The following is a 20,391-nucleotide window of genomic DNA, read 5'->3' as shown; positions in this document are numbered from 1 at the left end:
GCAACCGCTTACGGAACTACATCGCGCTTCATGTCCTTTTGACCCGACTATATTCAATTTGCCTGATTTTTGCATAGTTTGTCCTGGAAGAGCATGAACATATGAATACGATTCCTTAACTAAAGGAACTTGATTTGGTTCGTTGTGAGAACTGGTCCACCCATGTACATCTTTGTGGATTTGTAGTCTGGGAGGCTGCTTTCAACGTCTATGCGGAAGACTTTCCGTCTAGTACTTTTTTGTTGTGATATTCCGTGTCGTCACTTGTTGGTCTTGTAGTGGAAGCTGTTTTCTTCAATCAATAACATATATGGGCGCACTCGGTAAGAGGTTCCGCTGTGACCGTGCGATCGATCAATGGTTCGAAACCGCTCTAGCGCCAACCAAGCTTCTCATCCCTACGATTTCGATAGAATGGTACCAAACTTGTCTGGGAGGATAAAAACACTGACGTGATGCAACGGCTGGCCCCAGCAAGTTATTGTATAAGCTAGAAACCAAGCGATTCTGAATTGAAATGAACGCCCCAAGCGGATTGATTAACGCCGGACACTATATCTTTTATTTCTTAATATATAAATACATTTCTTACACACAAAGAATTGGGAATATTTATTGGAAGCAGTTTTTTTACTTGAACTCGTCCCATTGTAAGTAGTTGCGGTTAATGTCGTTACTGTCACTCTTTTCATGATGGCGCCTTGACGAATCGTCCATGGGCGTCGCGCAGCCGCCCCTGTAGGTCTCGTCGAATTCTGAATTCAACAGAATAAGTGTGATCGCAAAGGTGAAAATTGATTGAAGAGAGAGGTTGTCCTTCTAGGCCGGATTCATGTTGAATATTTGAATGGTTTATAACTTTTCTGTTACATTTTGTTGTGATCTGAGAACTGATTCAGTGGAAATTATGACAAATTCTTAGGGGACATTCTTTACTATATTTGTGAAATATGCTTTAGCTTTCGATTGTGAAGTAGGTACAGGATCGTGAAGAAAATCTCTTAAGACCCTTGAGTTATATCTGATCTTAGTAAAACTTGTTTTGATTAAATGCATCACTCCGAGGAATGCATCTGAGGTGGTACGGATTTCAAATGGAGTATTCATATACGAGATAGTAGATTATGGAGAGAAGGGTGATTCCGTCCATTTCTTCCTAATTCCCGCAAAAAACGGCCCGGAAGATACGGCTTCGGGCGTTCCGGCGCGCTATTTTCTACAACGAGTTCGGTTGGAGCGCGGCAGCCTTGTGAACGCATCTTCCGGACCGTTTTTTGCGGCAATTAGGAAGAAAGGGATGGAACCACCCCCCTCTCCATAATCTACCGTCTCGTATAAGAATACTCCACCTGAAATCCTTACCACCTCAGGTTCGTGGGGTGATGCCTCTAAGAGCGACTCGAAATCACGGACAATCGATCAATCGATCGGTAAAATCCCCTGGATCTTTGTCCGCACTTAGGCTCCTATCTTTTGGATTGTCCAATGAAATATGCCTTAGCTCTGAACCAAAACAATTAAAAATCTACCCTGTTCGAAGGTTAATACAGTCGGGTCAAAATGAAACACGGACATTTGCGCAAGCGGCTGCGCTCGAAGCGGAGCGGTGGAGCATAGCGGTTGGAATCGTGTGAGGATCCTCGCTACCGCCACCCACCTCCGCAGTTCACCATGGTCCCACCTCGATTCCAACCGTTGTCTCCACCGCTCCGCTTCGAGCCGCTTCCCAGCGCGGCCGCTTACGCAATGGTCCGTGCTTCATGTCATTTTGACCCAACTATAACTATTTTGATGATTGGTGATTGAAATATCTGGATACTATTGTATTAAAAAAATTTCAGAAAGAGTTTGAATGAAATTTCTGAGACAACCCGAATACAGCTGAGTAGTTCTTTGAAGGCGGGTATTTCCAGCGGACCACTAGACATTTCCTCGTTACCACTGGAATCGGAGTACGTGATTGTCCATGATAACTACAACCAGTGGATCTACATTAATTACAAACTATAATCTGGTCAAAGCGAAGCACGGTGCAGTTGCGCAAACGGCCGAGCTCGAAGCGGCTCGGTGTACATGGCGGGTGGAATTGACGTGGGGTAATCGCCCACATGGGGCTAGTGAGGGCCCTATCTCGATCTTAACCGCTATTTTCTTCCACGTCGCTTGTGCAACTGCACCGTGTTTCATGCCGTTTTGAAGCACTGCCACCTACTATGGCAAGAAATAGTGGGGAACTACCGTAGCCGAGAAAAACAGAGATGTTTAGGTGTTAGCGCTGGCGACTAGGGCCAACAGAATAGTGTAGGAAGGTGGAGCTCAGCTCCCATGGCTCAAAGTTGGCGCGAGAGGAGAATCGCTAGAATTCAAAGCAGCTGCGCTCGTAGATGTTCTTTCGCTGAATGTGAAGAATTTCTTTGAACATTCTTTTTATAAATAAACATAGGTGATCGTCTTCAGCTCTCCTCAAATCGTATCGCACTGTTTACACCGTTTGAACCGTAACAAACCGAATAGCCCTCATTATCCGCGTGGTACAAGAAAGCCCCAATCTGTCATTGTCATTGTCATCAAATTCTGCTTTAATTTTAAGAGGAGGAAACTAAGTCATCAGGCGATCGTAGCTTGTCTATACTGACCACCAGTCGACCCGTACTGATCTCGTTTTTGTTATGCGTCGTTCTTTTTTCCCTTTCGCTTGGGAGAATCTCAACATTTTTCTATTACCAGCATCTCTAAACTTCCTCATAATTTTTTTTTCGAGCATACCCTGAGTTGAGCTTTCGTCGAGCTGAGCCAGCACTGTGCGATCTCTTGGTTTTCCCGGTACGACGCTGCGTCGACGACCTCGCTCCTCGTTGAGCAGTCTCCGACTTACTTCTCCCAACATTTCTTCGTCGCCCCTTATTTGTTGGAACGAACAATGGCGTCTCATCCTCAACAACGGAAGCTAATATGCCACCGTTTTCATCCGCAACTGTAAAAGCTCTAGAAATCTCGTTATTCTACAGAAAATCCGTTTAATAATAGCTCACATGAGACGAGACGCTCTGGGTTTCTGGGCAGAGAACGATGTCGTTTTCTTTTACGCGATCTGCGTCTCCTAGAGTGCTCTCGATCAGAACTTTCCGCATCAGACCAACTTCTGCTGTAACTCCGACTACGCCGACGGAGGCGGCGGTGCATGGTTAGTAAATGAGAAAAATGAGCCAGTTGTTCGCTTATATACTGATTTACTGTTGTTATCATGGTTACCGGGCGTGTGTAGAGCAGTCGGTAAGAGGTTCGATTATACCCGCACTATCGATGGAAAGTTTGGATCCGCTCTAGTGCCAACCAAACCTTTCATTCATCCGAAGTCGATAAATTAATACCAAACTTGCTCGGAAGAACAGAAATACTGACTCTATTCATCAGCCAGTGCCCCCCACGTCACTGTGATACTGCACTCGCGTTTATGAACCTCAAATGGTTTTCAAACAAGATCAATCGCGTGGGCGAATTCCCGCAGGGATTGGATCCACGCCGTGCGCTTTATCCTTTATTTTTAATCACCGCTGTAGCATCGAACTTTCACGCTATATTTCGATGCCAGAGCACGGCGACAGCCTAAGGCGGCTATGGTGGATGACTCTGTGAATATGATTGAGACAGTTGAACGCACCCGTGCGATTCAGCTGTCCGGTGCAGCAGTTCTCTACTGAACGCTGCAGACGTGCTCAGTGATCTGCCGAATGTATGGACTTCTGTGTTAGCGCTGAATTCATGGTATTAACCCTCTGAGATTCGAGTTTGGAAAGCACAGAACGTTGAAGTTGATTTGCAGACTCATTTGGCTTAGTTAAGTAACTTCCGAATGTAAACTGGAAGAGGTCATCTGGACGTAAAAGAAAGTGATGAAGGAAGATCTGAAGAAATTTGGCATCGATAACGTTCCGGATATTATAGAACAGCAACGGATGGACGAATTCTGTGGGAGCTCTTGTGAAAGATCGAACAGAATGGACTCAAATGAAGGGCTCGAATATGTAAAAGGACGACTCGAGAAAAAAAATATGGATGAGTTGCGTTAGGCCATAACATCCCACCGCCGTTTAAGTCAAGTAAGTAAGCATAAATTCGAGAAGCAAGACAGCTCTGATACTGTCTATGAGGCTTCGACTGCACGGTGCGACGACGGGCAATTTTGACTTGATTTTTTTTTCCTACGCGTGCGACATTGAGTAGCACTGCCGCAATTGTTTCAGAGGTAGAGTCATTCTCTTAGTTTTGTCAGCGCTTGTCGTAACTACAAGAGACCACTAGGAAGTAAGTGGTTACAATACTATTAGCCAATTGACGACAATGTCCGAAGATGTCGTTTGACACTTTTTTGCTTCGTGGGACAATTTCCGACGATATTGGGGCAAGCATCAAAAAATAGTTCATGAGGAATTATCAGATATTCCTTAGTATTCGTTCTGTTTTCTTTGAGGCTCTGTCCAACGATGAATTCGGCGCGCAAAAAAAAAGCAAAAAATATGCGACACATACGTAGAAAACTAATTAGGCATCAATGTGTTAGACGTATTCTATAATTTTATAATTATACTAGTCTGAACGTCCGATAAAAACAGATTTAGTGGTGTTCGTTTCCTTGGCCTCCACTGATCAATGAAAATAAGTAGTAGTGACATTTTCTGTAGAACTAGAATTGTGTTTTCCTACGACGGTTTCTTCTTTTTTTAAAATAAATTTAGACGAAAGATTTCATAGCTTTCTTTATAGACGGGTCAGTTCTACATATGAAAAATACTCTAACTTCAGCTTCAAACACTCTTTCGATGCCAATATAATGCAGGCACAATTTGGAAGTATGGTTTTTCCTCCTGATTTGAAACAATAGTTATCACAGAATGATGTTTTAACATAAAATGACGTGAACGACATCGTCGTACTAATAAATAGTAAGATAACGATAAGATAACTTTGTACATCAGATCACGTAAACTATTCGCTACTACCTATGTACCGGTTAGCATGGTTGCTTCCTCTTTTTGGAGAAGGCATATTAACAACCTGCTGCAAAGGTGCTGGGAAATAGACACGCGGAGGGGTCACAAAAGTGGAACGCAACACGTGCAGTAACCATGGCTACGAAAAGGTTGCAACATCTCATTTGCCTTTGACCTATTTCACCGCTTTGCGGTGCCAATGCACCAATTCGACGCCGTGGGACCCACCCCATCCCATTTTTGCGCTTTTCGATGGGGGCGGGGGCCCGGTGCCAGAAAATGGTAAAATGGGGTGGGACGGATCCCACGTCGACGGATAAGTGCGTCGGCACAGAAAGCACTGAGAAGGACTCCTTTGAGCGGGATTGGTACGCCAGAAATTTGTATCGGTTATTATCTTGCATTAGCACTAAGCAAGAATTTAAAGTGGTTTTCATGGAAAGCAAGTGAGGCACTGCAAACCATTATATGGTCCCGCCAATTGCTTGCACCCTCATGCACACCTCCGTATGCCTACTCGCCTATGGTTACCTTCACCATATCTATCAGGCTGGACAGAAAGTCTTGTCACCCATTTTTCGAAATTTCCAGAACATTCCATTTTTGGGCAGAACCCATGTTGCATCATGTTACAGTTGAAGAACATTCGATGCTTCTTCACAAATGGGTATATATAGTCGGGGGCCTTCCTTAACTTTAATCACAATGTCAATTACGCGTCATCTTCTATGAGTGGCGGCATTGAAGCAAGGGTAGCAGCCCGCAACACCAACAGCAGATTGGGCGAGGGCACCACTACCATCAGGGCGGTCATGCGCTGGTTCGCTCGCCTCACAAGCGGAGACGCCAACTCCGGAGAGACACGCCCCGGTCAGGACGCCCCCATCCTGTCGAAGACTCCGCCATTCTCGACGCTGTCAAAGAGGACCCGGAGATTAACATCCGCAGTCTTGCGAGTTTGAAGAAGTCGAGCGGACGGTCAGCGACTTATTCGACTCCCAGTCTCCCCAGTTCTGGTAGAGAGGGATCGCTGGCCTGCCCATTAGGTGGGACACTGCTGTAATTAATAATGGTGTTTGTATTATTGATAGATTTCTATTGTAAGCTGATAAAAAAAATAGAGCAGAAAAATGACAAATGGTTACAAGAATTTTTGTCCAGCCTAATATTTGCCGAATCCTTTTTTTATAGGCCAGATACATGCATGTAGACATCTGCTTAAAGGCATCACCCCACGAATCTGGAGTGGTACGGATTTTAGGTGGAGTATTCTTATAAGGGATAGTAGATTATGGAGAGGACGGTGATTCCGTCCATTTCTTCCTAATTGCTGTAAAAAACGGCCCGGAATATGCGGCGCCGCACAAGGCTGACGCGCTCCAGTCGAACTCCCTGTAGAAAATAGTGCGCCAGAACGCCTGAAGCCGTATTTTCCGGGCCGTTTTTTACGGTAATTAGGGAGAAATGGACGGAACCACCCTCCTCTCTATAATCTACTATCCTCTATAAGAATACTCCACCTGAAATCTGCACCACCTCAAATTCGTGGGGTGATGCCTTTAAATAGTAGTTAGCAGTTTACATGATTGGACGTAGCATCCTTATCTTTATCAGAATGATGGTAGCGTTCATCTCATTTCACCTTTGCACATAGTTTCGTCTAATACTTCGAAATTTGTTTTCAAATTGCTGCGGTGTCAAAGAAACATAAATGTGAAATCAAGTTCGAACATCCTCTAAAAATAGTTAAGTGGAATATTCGGACACTAGTAGTAAAATGGTTACAAGAGAGTTTGGGTAAAATCATTTAATAAGTTTTCAACGCGGATGTTTCTAAAAAAGCGAATTAAGGTCCGTTTGAAAAAATCACTTTTAACTTTATGGCAGAAATTTATGAGTAGTGCTGCTTCTTTAAATTTGTATTGATAACTGAAGGCAAGCGAAGCGGGCACCAGAACAAGTACGCCGGACGTTTAGACAGGTAAAGCTAGAAAAAAGAAATCTTCATGTTTCGTGGAGGGATTCTTTCCGTTTTATCCAATTCTCTGATTGCGATTATCCTAGTGCAGGCAGCTGTAGCGCTGCTACACCTCGGTGATTCTCAAGATCATCCCTTTTCATGGAGTTTGCATATAAATATGAATGACTGAGCGAAATGAAATCCTAATGGCATGAAAAAAGCAATTATCCGAAATATGGTCAAAACAGCAACAGCAATGTGCACAGAGGATAGAGAACGGGAGGAATCACTAAAACTAGTCACAAGCATAGCTAGTTCAAACGGTTACTCGAGATTGAAATCTAACACCCAATCTCGAACTACGAACAACACAGTGAGGATCTCACGTGAAGGTAGAATTCCTTTGTGTAACCCCTTCGTCTCTGACTTCTTAACTGCTGCTATACACCGGACTCTTTTGCGAGCACAGCTGCAAGATGATGTTGTGTTGGTGAACATCCCGAACGAGAGCATCAAGCGACAGTTAGTTCGCAATAGATTCTACGATAAGCAGTGCGGGTCAGTATGTTGCGTGGTTTGTCCTTTCGGTAAGGCCGGTAATTGCACGAGCATCGGAGTTATTTACCAAATAGAATGCCTAACGTGCAACGCCATTTATATTGGAGAAACTGGAAGGATGCTGAGCGTGCGTATCAAGGAACATTTGGCTGGTAAAAGGCGAGGGAGTTCGATGACACCGTTAGGGCGCCACAAAAATGATAAGCATGATGGAAATGAGTTTGAAATAAAATGTACAATATTAGCGCATGAGAAAGAAATATCTACTAGGAAGGCATTGGAAGCATTCTGGATTTCCGTCAGGAATCCGCCCATGAATAACAAAAATGAGTGCTTATCAATTACCAATGACTTCTTGCCGTTCGTAACACTCTGTGAGCTATAAGATTGCCCTACATGCAGTTCCTTAACGTTATCCAGACACCAGTACTTAAGGATACTGCACAGTGCGTAGATCTCATTCGCCTTGGTGACAATATTTAAGAACGCGGTGGTTTACCAACCCCGCTAGTCGGTGGAACTGGTCAGTTGTTTTTTTCTTTTAAGGTTTTTCGTGGCGTACTTGGAACAATATCGGGGGTTGGCGAGGAGAGAGCAGGAGTTTGATGGGATATGCATGGTATCAAAGACCTCGAACCATTTTCAGGCCTTTGAAAAAGACGAGTTTGTCGAAACGTCAGGCCAATAAAGAAGTTTCACCTAAACCTCGTTGGCATAACAAGAAAACATAAATACACTACGAAATGAACTTTTTCATTTGATGCGACGAATGCGTTCGTTAAATTACTTTTTCACACATCAATGTGTTAATCGCAGCGCTCTTTGTTTCTTGTGCATAAAACCCAACGAAGCGTCACTTTACAACCACTTGACCATTTGTCGACTGGCGCGACCTACCGGTGAAGCAGGTTTTTCGATTTCTTACGACACCGATGAGACGCGCACTTCCCATGATCTCCTAATTTTCCTGCAACTTTTTTGCACTTAATGGGTTTAACATCTTCGAGAGATATTGCACAAAACATGGACCATTAAATTGAAAACATGGAATGGCTCGGTGGGTAGAAAAGCGCGCTGTCTTCAACGGGTTACGAAGCTGTTCGAAGTCTGAGGTCGGGCGAGACCGTAGGTGCGACAGGAAGAAGCCGGACCTTCCTCAGGTAAAGGGAGTCTATTTCATTTATGGGCTGCAGCTCAAGTGATGAGCATCCCTTCGACAACCGTCCAGAAGTGGAATAGGTCCTTCTGCCAAACTTCCAAAAGTGAAGAAGGGCCGAGCACAAGCTCCAGCTCTTGCATATATGCTCGAGACATCGGCTTTTGTGACTTTGCACACATCTTTGTGCACTACTTGGTGTCAATATATTTGAGATAATGGATTTATTTTTCTTGCGAACATCTATTATCGTGTAATAACGTCCATAATTCTGCGTTTTTATTTATTTTTTATTTCTAATGGAACAAAATCATTGATGAGTTGAAAACTTGTGTAAAAGTTGCATAGTGACCATATGTTCTTGACCACCGTAGTGCATGTGGCCAAGCGCTCATACGCGTCGTCGTGCTCAGGGGTACGGAATATAAATAGTATAAGTAATGGTAGCGGTGAAAGAAATACGAGAGATGAGTGTTTCTGATCGAAGCATCACACATTCTAAGGATAACTACAATATTTGAAGCGTCCAGTCAGGTGCAGCTTAAAGGCATCACCCCACGAATCTGAGGTGGTACGGATTTCAGGTGGAGTATTCGTATACTTGGTCGTAGATTGTGGAGAGGTTGGTGATTCCATCCATCTCTTCTTAATTGCCGTAAAAAACGGCCCGGACGATACGACTTCGAGCGTTCCGGTGCGCTATTTTCTACAACGAGTTCGATTGGGGCGCTCCAGCCTTGTGCGCGCGCCGCATTTTCCAGACCGTTTTTTACGGCAATTAGAAAGAAATGAACCGAATCACCCCCCTCTCCATAATCCACTATCCCGTATAAGAATACTCCACCTGGAAATCCGTACCACCTCGGATTCGTGGGGTGATGCCTTTAATACTTCCTCACAAACGAAAGCCAAAAGATTTTCAGATGACTTTTTTTTTATTAATAATGCTTTTTCCTACGTATTAAGTGGATCCTGTGAATGCTCGGCAGCTCCCCTAGTAGTAGGTCAGAATTAGCTCAGTTATTCAGCTGGAACGGATCTGTCGCGCAAAAACATAAAAACGAGCATACCTGTTGCAAAAGACATTCTCCTCTTTCTTCTGTTCGCTGATGAAATCGCATGAAAAAAAATCTTCTCGTAGTACGCGTAGATTTTCAATAAATCTTTTTATTCTTCCCTTCTTTCCACTCTTCAATTTATTTTCTCTCGTAAAGGAACGAAGGAGAAAACATCTTCTACAAGGAACTTGTAAACAAACGAGTAGAAAAGGTAGAAGAGATAAATATTCGCCTGAGTTCTAATCTTACACACTAATAATAAATTTAAGTATTTATTCGTTGAATTGCAGTCCATTTTACCTAAGTTGCTTTGTGGAGATAAAGAAAGGTCTCGCCGCGGAATTCCCTAACGCTTCTCGGGAGCATGAAGGCATATACGCGATAGTCGGGACCCATTCCATTTTTGGACGGTTGGCGAAAGGATCCTCATCACCTGAGCTGCACCTCATGAGCTAGACCCTCTTCACCTGAGGAGGGTCCGACTCCTCCTTATCGTACCTACCGGTGAAGGAGTTTCACGAGGGGTAACGAGTCAGCTGGGAATATTTTGATTGGTCCTATTATAAATTTTTTTCTTATAGTAAATATTGATGATTTAGCAAGAAAACGTAACTGTTAATCAGTGAAGTAAAAATAGGGAGCGTACAGGTCCCCTAATGGTCTGCAAAATATATATTCAGGAATTATCGTCGGCGAAAATGTGGAACTAGCGCTAGCTGTTAGAATTTTTTCTCAAGTGTGTCCTGTCGTTGCTATATTAGTTCTCTAAGGATTCGTTTATGGCTGCCTTTCGGATGCGAGTCCCGAATTAGCGAGTCGTACCTTCTCTCGGCCACCTCTTTTCCAGTACATAACGTTCATCAATACTTTTTGATGGAAACAGTTTTGTGTCTAAGTTGTCAAAGTGATTACGGTATGAAGAATATAATATGGATACAATATGAAGAAGATAACAAGATCATTTATTCTTCATATTTTTTAATTTCTCCAAGCAATCCTATTTTTTGCTCGGAATGTTCTAATTCTTCTGTTACTTTTTTTTCACTTTTGAAAGAATTAAGAGAAAAAAGAAAGTAAGTGAAATATTATCTGAAAATTACGCAAGCTTTATTATTATTAATATTTTTTACCTCATACTATTTACTACTGAAATGATTTTCAAACTCTGTTTGCTTTTTCTTCTCCTCATGAGCAGACGTGTTTCGCTTATATCAATTAATTATGAAAAGAAAAAAGAAAAAAGGGCGTTAAAATAGAAGAGCATAGTGCAATCCGGGATTTTTTCCCCTAAATCATGCTATTGTCCCTTCATTATTCATTGTACTTTTAGATCTGTTAATTGTATACAAGTTACTAAATTGTAGTAATTCATCATTTTCGTTGTTCAGTTGACCATAATTTCTAAATGAATTATGTAGAATCCATGCTATCCTCGTGATTATTTGCTCAGGCTTCAAACTCTATCCATACCCCTCTATTTGCCGTAAAAGTGCAATTTTTTCCTATGGAAATTTTAGGCAAACACAATTGATTGCTTGGAAATGTTTTTAGTTTTGTGGCAGCTATTCGAAACCAATAAAATTCCTCCCCAATAATGCTGAATACCGGCGAACGGTGTTCTATTGATGGTCGTATCCGCTATGATCCACATCGCTTTCGTTTTTGTTCACATCGAATTGGATTTGTTCAATTTCTAGACCTATTAGATGGAAGGGGTATCCTTTTTGAGGTCCCATATCGTTTCGCGTCCACTTGAACGAGTTTAAGGATATTTGCTTCTTTTAATCGACGGGGGTCACTTACACCGCAATTGTTTTTTTTTATTGTTCAAACAATTTCTTGTTTGTTTACGGATTGCTTCACTCGCGACCTTTCCCAATCGAATCACATCATGTATGTGCCTTTTAATATATCCGTAGTGGTAATCAACTTCTTCGGGCCAAGAAATCCTAAACTCCAACTCCCTGATGTTAATCCTTTAACGATGGTGAGGCTCGCCGGTAAGTCCATTCGGATTCGGTCGAGGACCCGACTCACCAGCGAGCCGCATACTTTTCAACGATTATTTTTTTAAAAATGATTTTATAATTTTTAAGAAGTTTTTTTTCGTACTTAATGAGTTTGTTCTCTTCGAATATGGCGGAAATATAGGTCGTAAAAGTCGATTTGTTTGTCCCACCACGAGACATGCACGCAAAAAAGTGCGCTGTCGTCAGTGAGTAGAGGAAACTGACTTTCTCTTGCTCTTACCAGGAAAATATGGACTCTGCTTCTCTATATTTGCTTCTCATTACTCTTGTTATTGACTCAATTATTTGCCTATTATTTTTTTTATTGTTTGTACTACTTTAAGTTTATATTATATTGCATTATTATTTGGTTCTATCGCCAGCTATAAGTTAGAGATTCATTCTTCGCTAAACATTTTCGGTGTTTGCCATTCACGTCCATATTTATTGGAAAATCACCCTTTTGCCGAGACTGGATCGTCAGGCTGAGCTCTCTCAGCTCATTGTGGATGTGCTGGGATGTTTATGGTGAGGAGATTTGTCTTGGGAGCAATGAAATATGATCTATAGTTAATAGGAATCAACAAGGAATGATTTTGCTTTCTTCCTCAGTAGTCTCATTCTTTTAAAATTCCTTGCGCATTCTTCAAGTGAAAATTTATAATTTCGGGAGGACTTGGAAGAACTTTTGAAAAATGAGCCATTAGTTTTTTTCATTACAAAGCATGAACATTCAAAATTACCGTATAAGGGCGAAGAAATCAATTAAAGCGACGAAAACCACGTAGTGACGTCTTTTTCGTATTTCTATGACCTTCCAGTGTTCCTGGATTGCGATGATTTAATGGAACAGTATAGGTGCACCAAATTCTCTTCAATTCAATTCAGAAAAATAAGAATTACTGAAATAAAATTTTAAAAGAGAAAATGCACCAACATGGATTTTTCATTCACTTTAATAAAGTTAATTTGAATTAATTAAATTTAAATTTAATTAAATTTAATTTAATAATAAGTGCACGAAGTAAGGGTAGCGCAACAGCGATGCCGGAGAAGTTCACAGATCTAAGCTTAAACCTTAAAACATCACACTAAGGACCTTACAGGTTATTTGAGAGAATATCATTTGGAGACGTAATAGGGATAGAGATCAATCGTTTAGGCTTAGATCTACATCAGTTTAACGTTTCGCGAAACTTACTATCTTGGGGTCTGTGTGGGGAAGTATAGTTCGGGGTGTGGCCTACTAGAATGAGCAAAACATTGTTGGAAACGGCGTTTGTTCTTTCGATATACGTGAAAAGACACTACCTTTGTACACGCGCCGCCTCCGCAAGCGAACGGTTGAAAATCAATGAGGGCTCCTCAGCAGTCTATCCAAGTTAAACCAACGAATAGGCTGCTGAGGAAATCGGAGGCTGTAATAGGCTTCTAATGTAACCAGTAGGAGCAAGTATAGCAATTCTCCTCCCCGCCTCGTTTCCCACGCCGTTTTTGAGGACAACGCGGGGGAATTAAGTACGCCACGCCCACACCACTTGTCATTTACACCCAGAACCCAAAAAACACAACACCCATAGCTGCCTTTGGAATTATTTAAAAAAATACTAACGTTCGACTAACAATAAAAATATTTACCTGTGCGTCCCCTAGAAAAAAAATGAGAAAAGGAGGATTTTTTTTTCGAAATCCATTAGTCTATTCAAATAGCTATACTTAACATTAGTCAGTGCTGATGGGACCTTGGAAATTCTATTAATTTCGGGGTTTTAGTTCTGAAGAGTACTTGGTCCAGGAGTTTTCGTTCATCTCGTGCACGCTGTATTCATATGTTCGTCCAGTTCGAGTTATCACAGACAGATCTAAAACACATTCTTGGGATTCGAAGTATGAAGAGAAGCTTTGGCGATGGTACGTGCTGATACGAAGATGGCGATAACTCGTCCGAGGAGGTTTAGAGAGTTCTGCATCCCATAGGCATACTATTCGAGAGATAACGCACTTTAAAGGCATCACTCCACGAATCTGAGGTGGTGCAGATTTTAGGTGGAGTATTCGTATACGGGATGGGAGACTACGGAGATGGATGTGATTCCGTCCATTTCTTCCTAATTGCCGTAAAAAACGGTCCGGAAGATACGGCTTCGGGCGTTCTGGCGCACTATTTTCCACAAGGAGTTCGACCGGAGCGCAGCAGCTTTGTGCGGCGCCGCATCTTTCGGGTCGTTTTTTACGGCAATTAGGAAGAAATGGACGGAATCACCCCTCTCCCCATGGTCTCCCATTCCGTATACGAATAATCCACCTGAAATCCGTACCAGCTCAGTTCCGTGGAGTGATGCCTTTAAGCGCTTTTTAAACAATTCTATGCCATTTTGAAGTAAAATTTACGTGGAAGAACCTCTAACTTTTCTTTTGCTTTAATATTACAAATGTTTTTTTAAGTGTTAATAACTCTATTCTAGTAAGTACATGCGTTATTTTTGTGACATTGACGTGCCCAAAGACTCGTAAACATTGCTACGACCCCATCATCCCCATGTTCGTCGTCTTTAACGCTTGTAAATTTCATTTGCCTTTTTTGCGAGCTTTTTCCAAATTCCATAACGGATGAAACTTGTGCTAAACACATGAATTTCGTCATTTATTCAATTTTGTTTTGTATTTGACGGCTTTTACAAAGTGGTGGGGCAATTTTATTATTGTACTATTTCTACCGTAACGCTCAATCAATTGCGGTCAAAATCATGTACAATTCGTTAGTTTTTATGATTATTGATTAGTAGTAGGTCGAAATGTAAAATATGACCTTATTTCTCTTTGTTTTGATCTGCTCGGGTTTCCTTTTGTGTTGAGTTGAGGATTGTTTTATTTTGCATCGGCGTTTTTTTTTTCTTGGAAATTTTTATTCGAATTCATTCATAAGTTTCTCCGCGTTTCTTCTATGAAGGAAAATGTGGAACGTAAAAATTCTCATTGAGGAACTATGAAAGCGATCCAGACTCAGCGAAATTTCCTATTGAAACGTCTTTCAACGAATGTTTTGAACCGTCTGAAAAGGAAAAAAAAAGGAAAAAAAAGGACCTTTAAAGGAAAAAATCCCGAAAATGAGGCTATCCGAGACTTTTCTCATATCCGAGAAGCGTATTTTAGCAGTGAAAGGCATATTTTGCCTCGCCGTTCTGTATTGTTGTTATTTTCTCTCTCTCGCACACACACACATACATATGACATTTCGTATGCAGGCGGGGTAGCGCGCACAAATTCATTATCCAGTGCTGGGTTTTCTCCCGCCGCCTCGTAATAAGTCCATATGTCGTCTAGAGCATGAAATTTTTGATGAAATCGCATGTAAAATGCGCAAAAAACACGCGACGTCCCTCTTCTCGCGTTGCTTCGACGAATGACGTAATTCAGTTTTTTTTAGATCTAAATTAATGTAGGCGGAAAATGTGGAATGCAGGTGACGGGATCACATGAGGTGGAGGACATTTCAGGAATCGTGTCCGGTTATTCGATATCCGGTGTTCGTATTTTAGGATGCGTTCTAGTTTTTCCTACATCCTTCCGAATATCTTGCTCGTCATCCGATTCCTCTTCTTTCTGCACCACATCTTTCTGTGCAAATGATCCTCTGGTCAGATGATCTGATAAGGCACAAGCGTTTCCGTGTGGCGACTTGCATAAGTTCTGTAATATGTGGTCTGTGTCCGTGTGGATGAAAAAGATTAGATTATTGAAATAAGAAAAATTCAAAATCGCAGGAAAAAGTGAAAATGAAGTTTAAAAGATGGTAACCAGTTTCTGGTCGATCTGTTTCCATCTGTACGTATTTGCATCTGTTTCCAGCAACTTTGTTACCTGATCACAGCAGAAATTAAAGTGGATCACAGAGATACGTTAAAAAGGTCTGCTACGTAGTCAGATATGGTTATCTTTCTTTTACTGCGTTAGTAGCTTCTTTTGGTTCGGAGAATTGTAGATATTTCGCAGCTAATCGCGGTTTTTCTCGATTAATCCCTCAAAAAAATATCGTCGAATTCAAACTAATTCGTTTCATTTGGCCTGTTTCTTTCTTCGGTGGGAATCAAGCTCATTGCAAATATGAGTTCAAACGATCGATTTTCAAATATCGTGGCCTGGCTCAACCCCTCGTTTATCATCTTGGAGCTATTTTTCGTGATGTTCATCTTTAGCTCTCTCTAACGTCCTGGAGATTGACCGTTTCCTCTCCTGATGGTTCTATTGGGATGAGCAGTTGCTGCTTGTCTGACGTCTTCATTCGCTTCGAATTCGTTTCGCTGCTCTCATCTTTTCAGAGTCGAGATAGTTCCTCTGGAGTGGCATACTTCATTTTTGAGGCTTCTCTCACCATTCGTTCTTTCGCCAGTCCGGTAGAGTATCCGAGGTCAAGCATTCCGTCTTCTTCTCTTTCACTTTCTCAGCCTCCCGATGTCCGAGTGATCATACTTTAACGTTCCGTAGAACATTATTAATGTCGAAGAGGTGTTGAATACTCGTTTTTAGAGCGAAAAAAAAAACACATTTCTGTTATAGTAAATAAACAAACAAGTGAATTCTCCTGAATAAATAAATCTCTGTTACAATGAACATCTTCAAGATGGCAGAGATTAGATTGTTATTCATTGGATGGCGTTTTACCTCTGCCAGATTCCTCTCGCGACCGCAACGATTGGTTTTGCAAGAAAGGGAAGCACTGACCGAGGTTTTCGTTACATTTTTATATGCAACATTTCGGTTATCGCTTCTACAGTATAAAAGTGTGAAGGATAACGTGTATGGCGTTATTGAATCCGCTTGGGATGCGCCGCCACGTTCACTTCAATTCAGAATCGTTTGAGGTTTACGAACGTGTAACTGGCCCACACAATGTCTTGCGGTGGCTAGCCGATGTGTCAGCTCAGTGTTTTTATCCTCCCCGACAAGTCTGGTACCAACTTATCCACCCCGGAGGGATGAAAGGCTTGGTGAGCGGGGACTTGGGCGGATTCGAACCTCCGATCGATCGTGCAGACAACCTCTTGCCGACTGCGGTACCCTTCTACAGTATGCGTAGTAGAGAATCCATCTTTGTCATCGATTCTGAATGGCCGTGTGAACTAGTGCATCTAGTTAGACTAGTGATGTACTCTTCTTGTGGTTAAAGCCACTATATCACGCAAATGACGATGTGGGATGTCTCTACGATTAGATTCAGGTGCAATTCACGACTATGAGCGCGATTACGCTCAACTCTCCCTAGTAACCTCAAAAACAGGCGTTTCAAGCAAGCCTCTATGATCTCTTCTCACCAACGACTCAACGTATTACAGGTGATAGAACAAGGGCATTTCGCAACGCGTCTACTGTTGTGCGACTGGGTCCTGGTGTTTATTTGAAATGAATCAGTTGGTCGCGGGACACGTTCTTTTGCGTAATGAGTTCTATCGTAGGAAAGACTTAGTCGCATAGCGCTACTATAGTCGGCTTCTTCTGAACTACAACGGAGGATTGACCACGCTTCTATTCGTGATCTACATCCGTGTCGCCTGTGTCGCCTGTGTTCCTGTTGTTCACCGATTTGTTCAAACAGGCGCCAGTAATACGTCCATTTGTCTGGATCGCGCGGAAGGATTGCTCAGTTGTTCTTCTGCTTCTGAACGACTTGAAGACCACATCTTTTCCTGAAGAACTTCATATAAAGCTCTGAGCATCGGGTGGGCGGTCTTCCTGAATTGGCGTTGATTTCCTGTGGAGTCCAGTCGCCCACAGCTCTGATCCGGCGTTGGAACACACTACCGACCCACTTAATTTTACTTTCCTTGGCGTCTGCGGCAGCGTGTCTCCAGTTTTCGATTCTTGACGTAGGATTGAACTTCGAATCGCTTTGTTCATTTGCGTAAAGCGGGATACTTTTCGCATAACCCTTTCGATTGAGCACTCTATGACCCTAAATGCAGCTTCTTCCTGCCTACAAAGCGTCCAAGTTTTCAAAGCTTAGGTCAGAACAGGAAGATCGAATGGTGTTAAATAGGTGAGCACGGAGCCGGGTGTTCCTAGTCCTCTTCACTTATCACAGAATCAAAGGCAAAATTTTACGCAAGGTACAGTAACCTTCTTTCGTACGCGTATCATTTCGTGGAGGTGATTCCAAAATAATCAGTTCTGTTACACACTGCCGTGAATTTCCGAATCCGTTCCAGGAAGAGGCATTTGTAAAAAAAAAAAACTTATCACAAAGCATTATTCTACAGTATTCATAGCTTCACTCCCCACATTGAGTTCTTGCGGATGGGTTGACGCGGCGACGAACCCCTTGAAAATCCACGCCGATCGCTGTCACGGGAAAACTTCTCACATTTTAACGTGAGCACATTTAATAGCAGACATTAAAATTCTTTGCTATGAGAAAGCAAGAAATTGGCGCAGATATTCGAATTCGGCTCTAATACGGTAATCGTTTCACCAATACCGTGATATTCGTGCACAAACTCAACGTCTAGTTGTTTTTTCTACTGCAAAAAAACGATGAATGATTGTGTGGTCGTTCTTTCGTTGTTGAACCAACTCGCCGCAATAGGCTTCAGTTTTTTTTTCCATGATGAGCATTTTAAAGAGAAAAGTAGTGTTTAGGATTACAGTACCCACACATTTTCCTACCTTTTATTTGACGGTGATGCACGCTACTGTACAGTTGATTAGTACGGTTGATTGTACAACTAACACAGTCATGTGATACATCCATAAACAGCGCATCCATGTGATATCGAAGTGATTTTTTTGCGGATGATTTCCTCAGTATCGTCCACGATCGAGTGTCCTTGAATCTTGCCATGTTCGATTCGTAGTTTTGATTTGCCTCAGCTGCGATTTGAGGCGAGCACTCCCCGATGTGTTGTCCATTGAGTTCAATCATCGTTCGAACGCTTTTTGTTGGTGATGAGGCGCTTGAGAGAGGATAAACTTCCTCTCAAGCTTGGATTTTTCCAGGCTCTGACGATTCGGCGACAACGTTCGCTGAACAATCTTGGCCACAGCTGAAGCAAATCAATATAAAAGCTACGATTTCGCTTCTATCGCTATTTTCAAATCGTTTTTATTCAATATTGCTTCCAGCCTCTTTGTGAATATGTACTATTACTGCACTTTATATTACTGCAGTTAGTGCAATATTACTGCACTTTATTATTTCATAGTAGTTAGGAACCTTTAAGAAACTGCACTTCTTTTTGCAGTGGAAATAATTCTTCTAGCCTTTTTTCCTCGAAATACCTCTTAGAAGCGCTTCTTAAATAATTTTCTCATCGGTAATGTAACTGTAAGATGTTCATATTGCGCAAGAATTGCGACCAGCTATACTTTCATAAACACGCGTCGAATTTTCTGGACCTTTTTTTTCTGCGGAAAGGATTCGCTAACGAAACAAAAAATTTTCAGAGGTGGTGTATCTAGATAAAGATTAAAAACCGTAAACATTTCAATTCCTCCTAAGAACAGACGCGAAGGACGTTTGGATTATATTTTCTATAAGTTTAAAAGGGACTGAAGAGAAAAATACTTCCATATTAAGTAGTTAACTTCATTATCACAGTTATTATTATCAGATTCTTATCTGTTCACATATTTCTCGATTTTTGGATATTTATAACTCCAGTCGTTGTTGTTTTTTATTCCTGCCTTTATTTTCTCTTCTTTTTTGAACAGTTAAATTATTATTTATTATTTGATTGACTCTTGGAATAATGGTCTTTCTACTAATTCTTAGAACAATGGTTAGAGCTAAATCAAAGCTATAAGTGATTATTAATCCTTATAGCTGATTAATTAAATCCTGATTAATTAAGTGATACTAATTCTTAGAACACATGAATTATCAGTAAATGCACTATATCAGTTCAAAGTATGCCACGAAACCATGCGACTCGTAACGTCAGCAGCTCATTTTGCAAGGAAAGAAGCAGGTGGCTCACGCATGCGATGCAGTGTCTCTTTACGTGCTGTTTGAGTCTCCTGTCCCTTTAAAACATATCTATCTTATTTCCCATATTGCAGATCACTTTTAAAAGTTAATGAGATGGTCGGTGAATGAAGTGAAGGTGATCCAGGAAGTTTCACAAAATCTTTACGAGCGTGCAAAAAAAAGTGAGAACACGCCTTCATGCTTAAAGGCATCATCCCACGAATCTGAGGCGGTGCAGATTTCAGGTGGAGTATTCGTATACGGGATGGGAGACTATGGAGAGGGGGGTGGTTCAGTCCATTTCTTGCTAATTGCCGTAAAAAACGGCCCGGAAGATGCGGCGCCGCACATGGCTGGCGCGCTCCAATCGAACTCCCTGTAGAAAATAGTGCGCCGGAACGCCTGAAGCCGTATCTTCCGGGCCGTTTTTTACGGCAGTTAGAAAGAAATGGACGGAATCACCCCCCTCTCCATAGTCCCCCATCCCGTATACGAATACTACACCTTAAATCCGTACCACCTCAGATTCGTGGGATGATGCCTCTAACATCCTCTTCTCGGCTTTGCACCACGGCCTTCGTCTAGCATCCGTGCACCGTGAATTTTTTAGATGTTCTTTTCTGGACCAAACAACACTTCCTGGACTTAGCCACCAAGGCTCAGAGTACCTTGACAACCGCTTTCTTAGGGGTTTAGGCA

The 20,391-nt window shown here is 42.0% G+C and overlaps 1 protein-coding gene across 1 annotated transcript; it reads right to left on the bottom strand.

The window, feature by feature from the left end:
• Positions 1–688: 688 nt before the first annotated feature.
• On the bottom strand, positions 689–3,183 carry RB195_005181 (uncharacterized protein; the record flags this gene model as incomplete). Its single annotated transcript, XM_064177527.1, has 3 exons — positions 689–755; positions 2,767–2,974; positions 3,033–3,183. 3 exons carry the CDS (start codon positions 3,181–3,183, stop codon positions 689–691), a joined length of 426 nt encoding a protein of 141 aa, XP_064034652.1.
• Positions 3,184–20,391: the final 17,208 nt, after the last annotated feature.

The sequence above is a fragment of the Necator americanus genome, chromosome I, assembly GCF_031761385.1.
Source record: "Necator americanus strain Aroian chromosome I, whole genome shotgun sequence".
Lineage (NCBI taxonomy): Eukaryota > Metazoa > Nematoda > Chromadorea > Rhabditida > Ancylostomatidae > Necator > Necator americanus.
The sequence above is the reverse complement of the archived record's forward strand: the minus strand, read 5'-3'. Positions and strand labels throughout refer to the sequence as shown.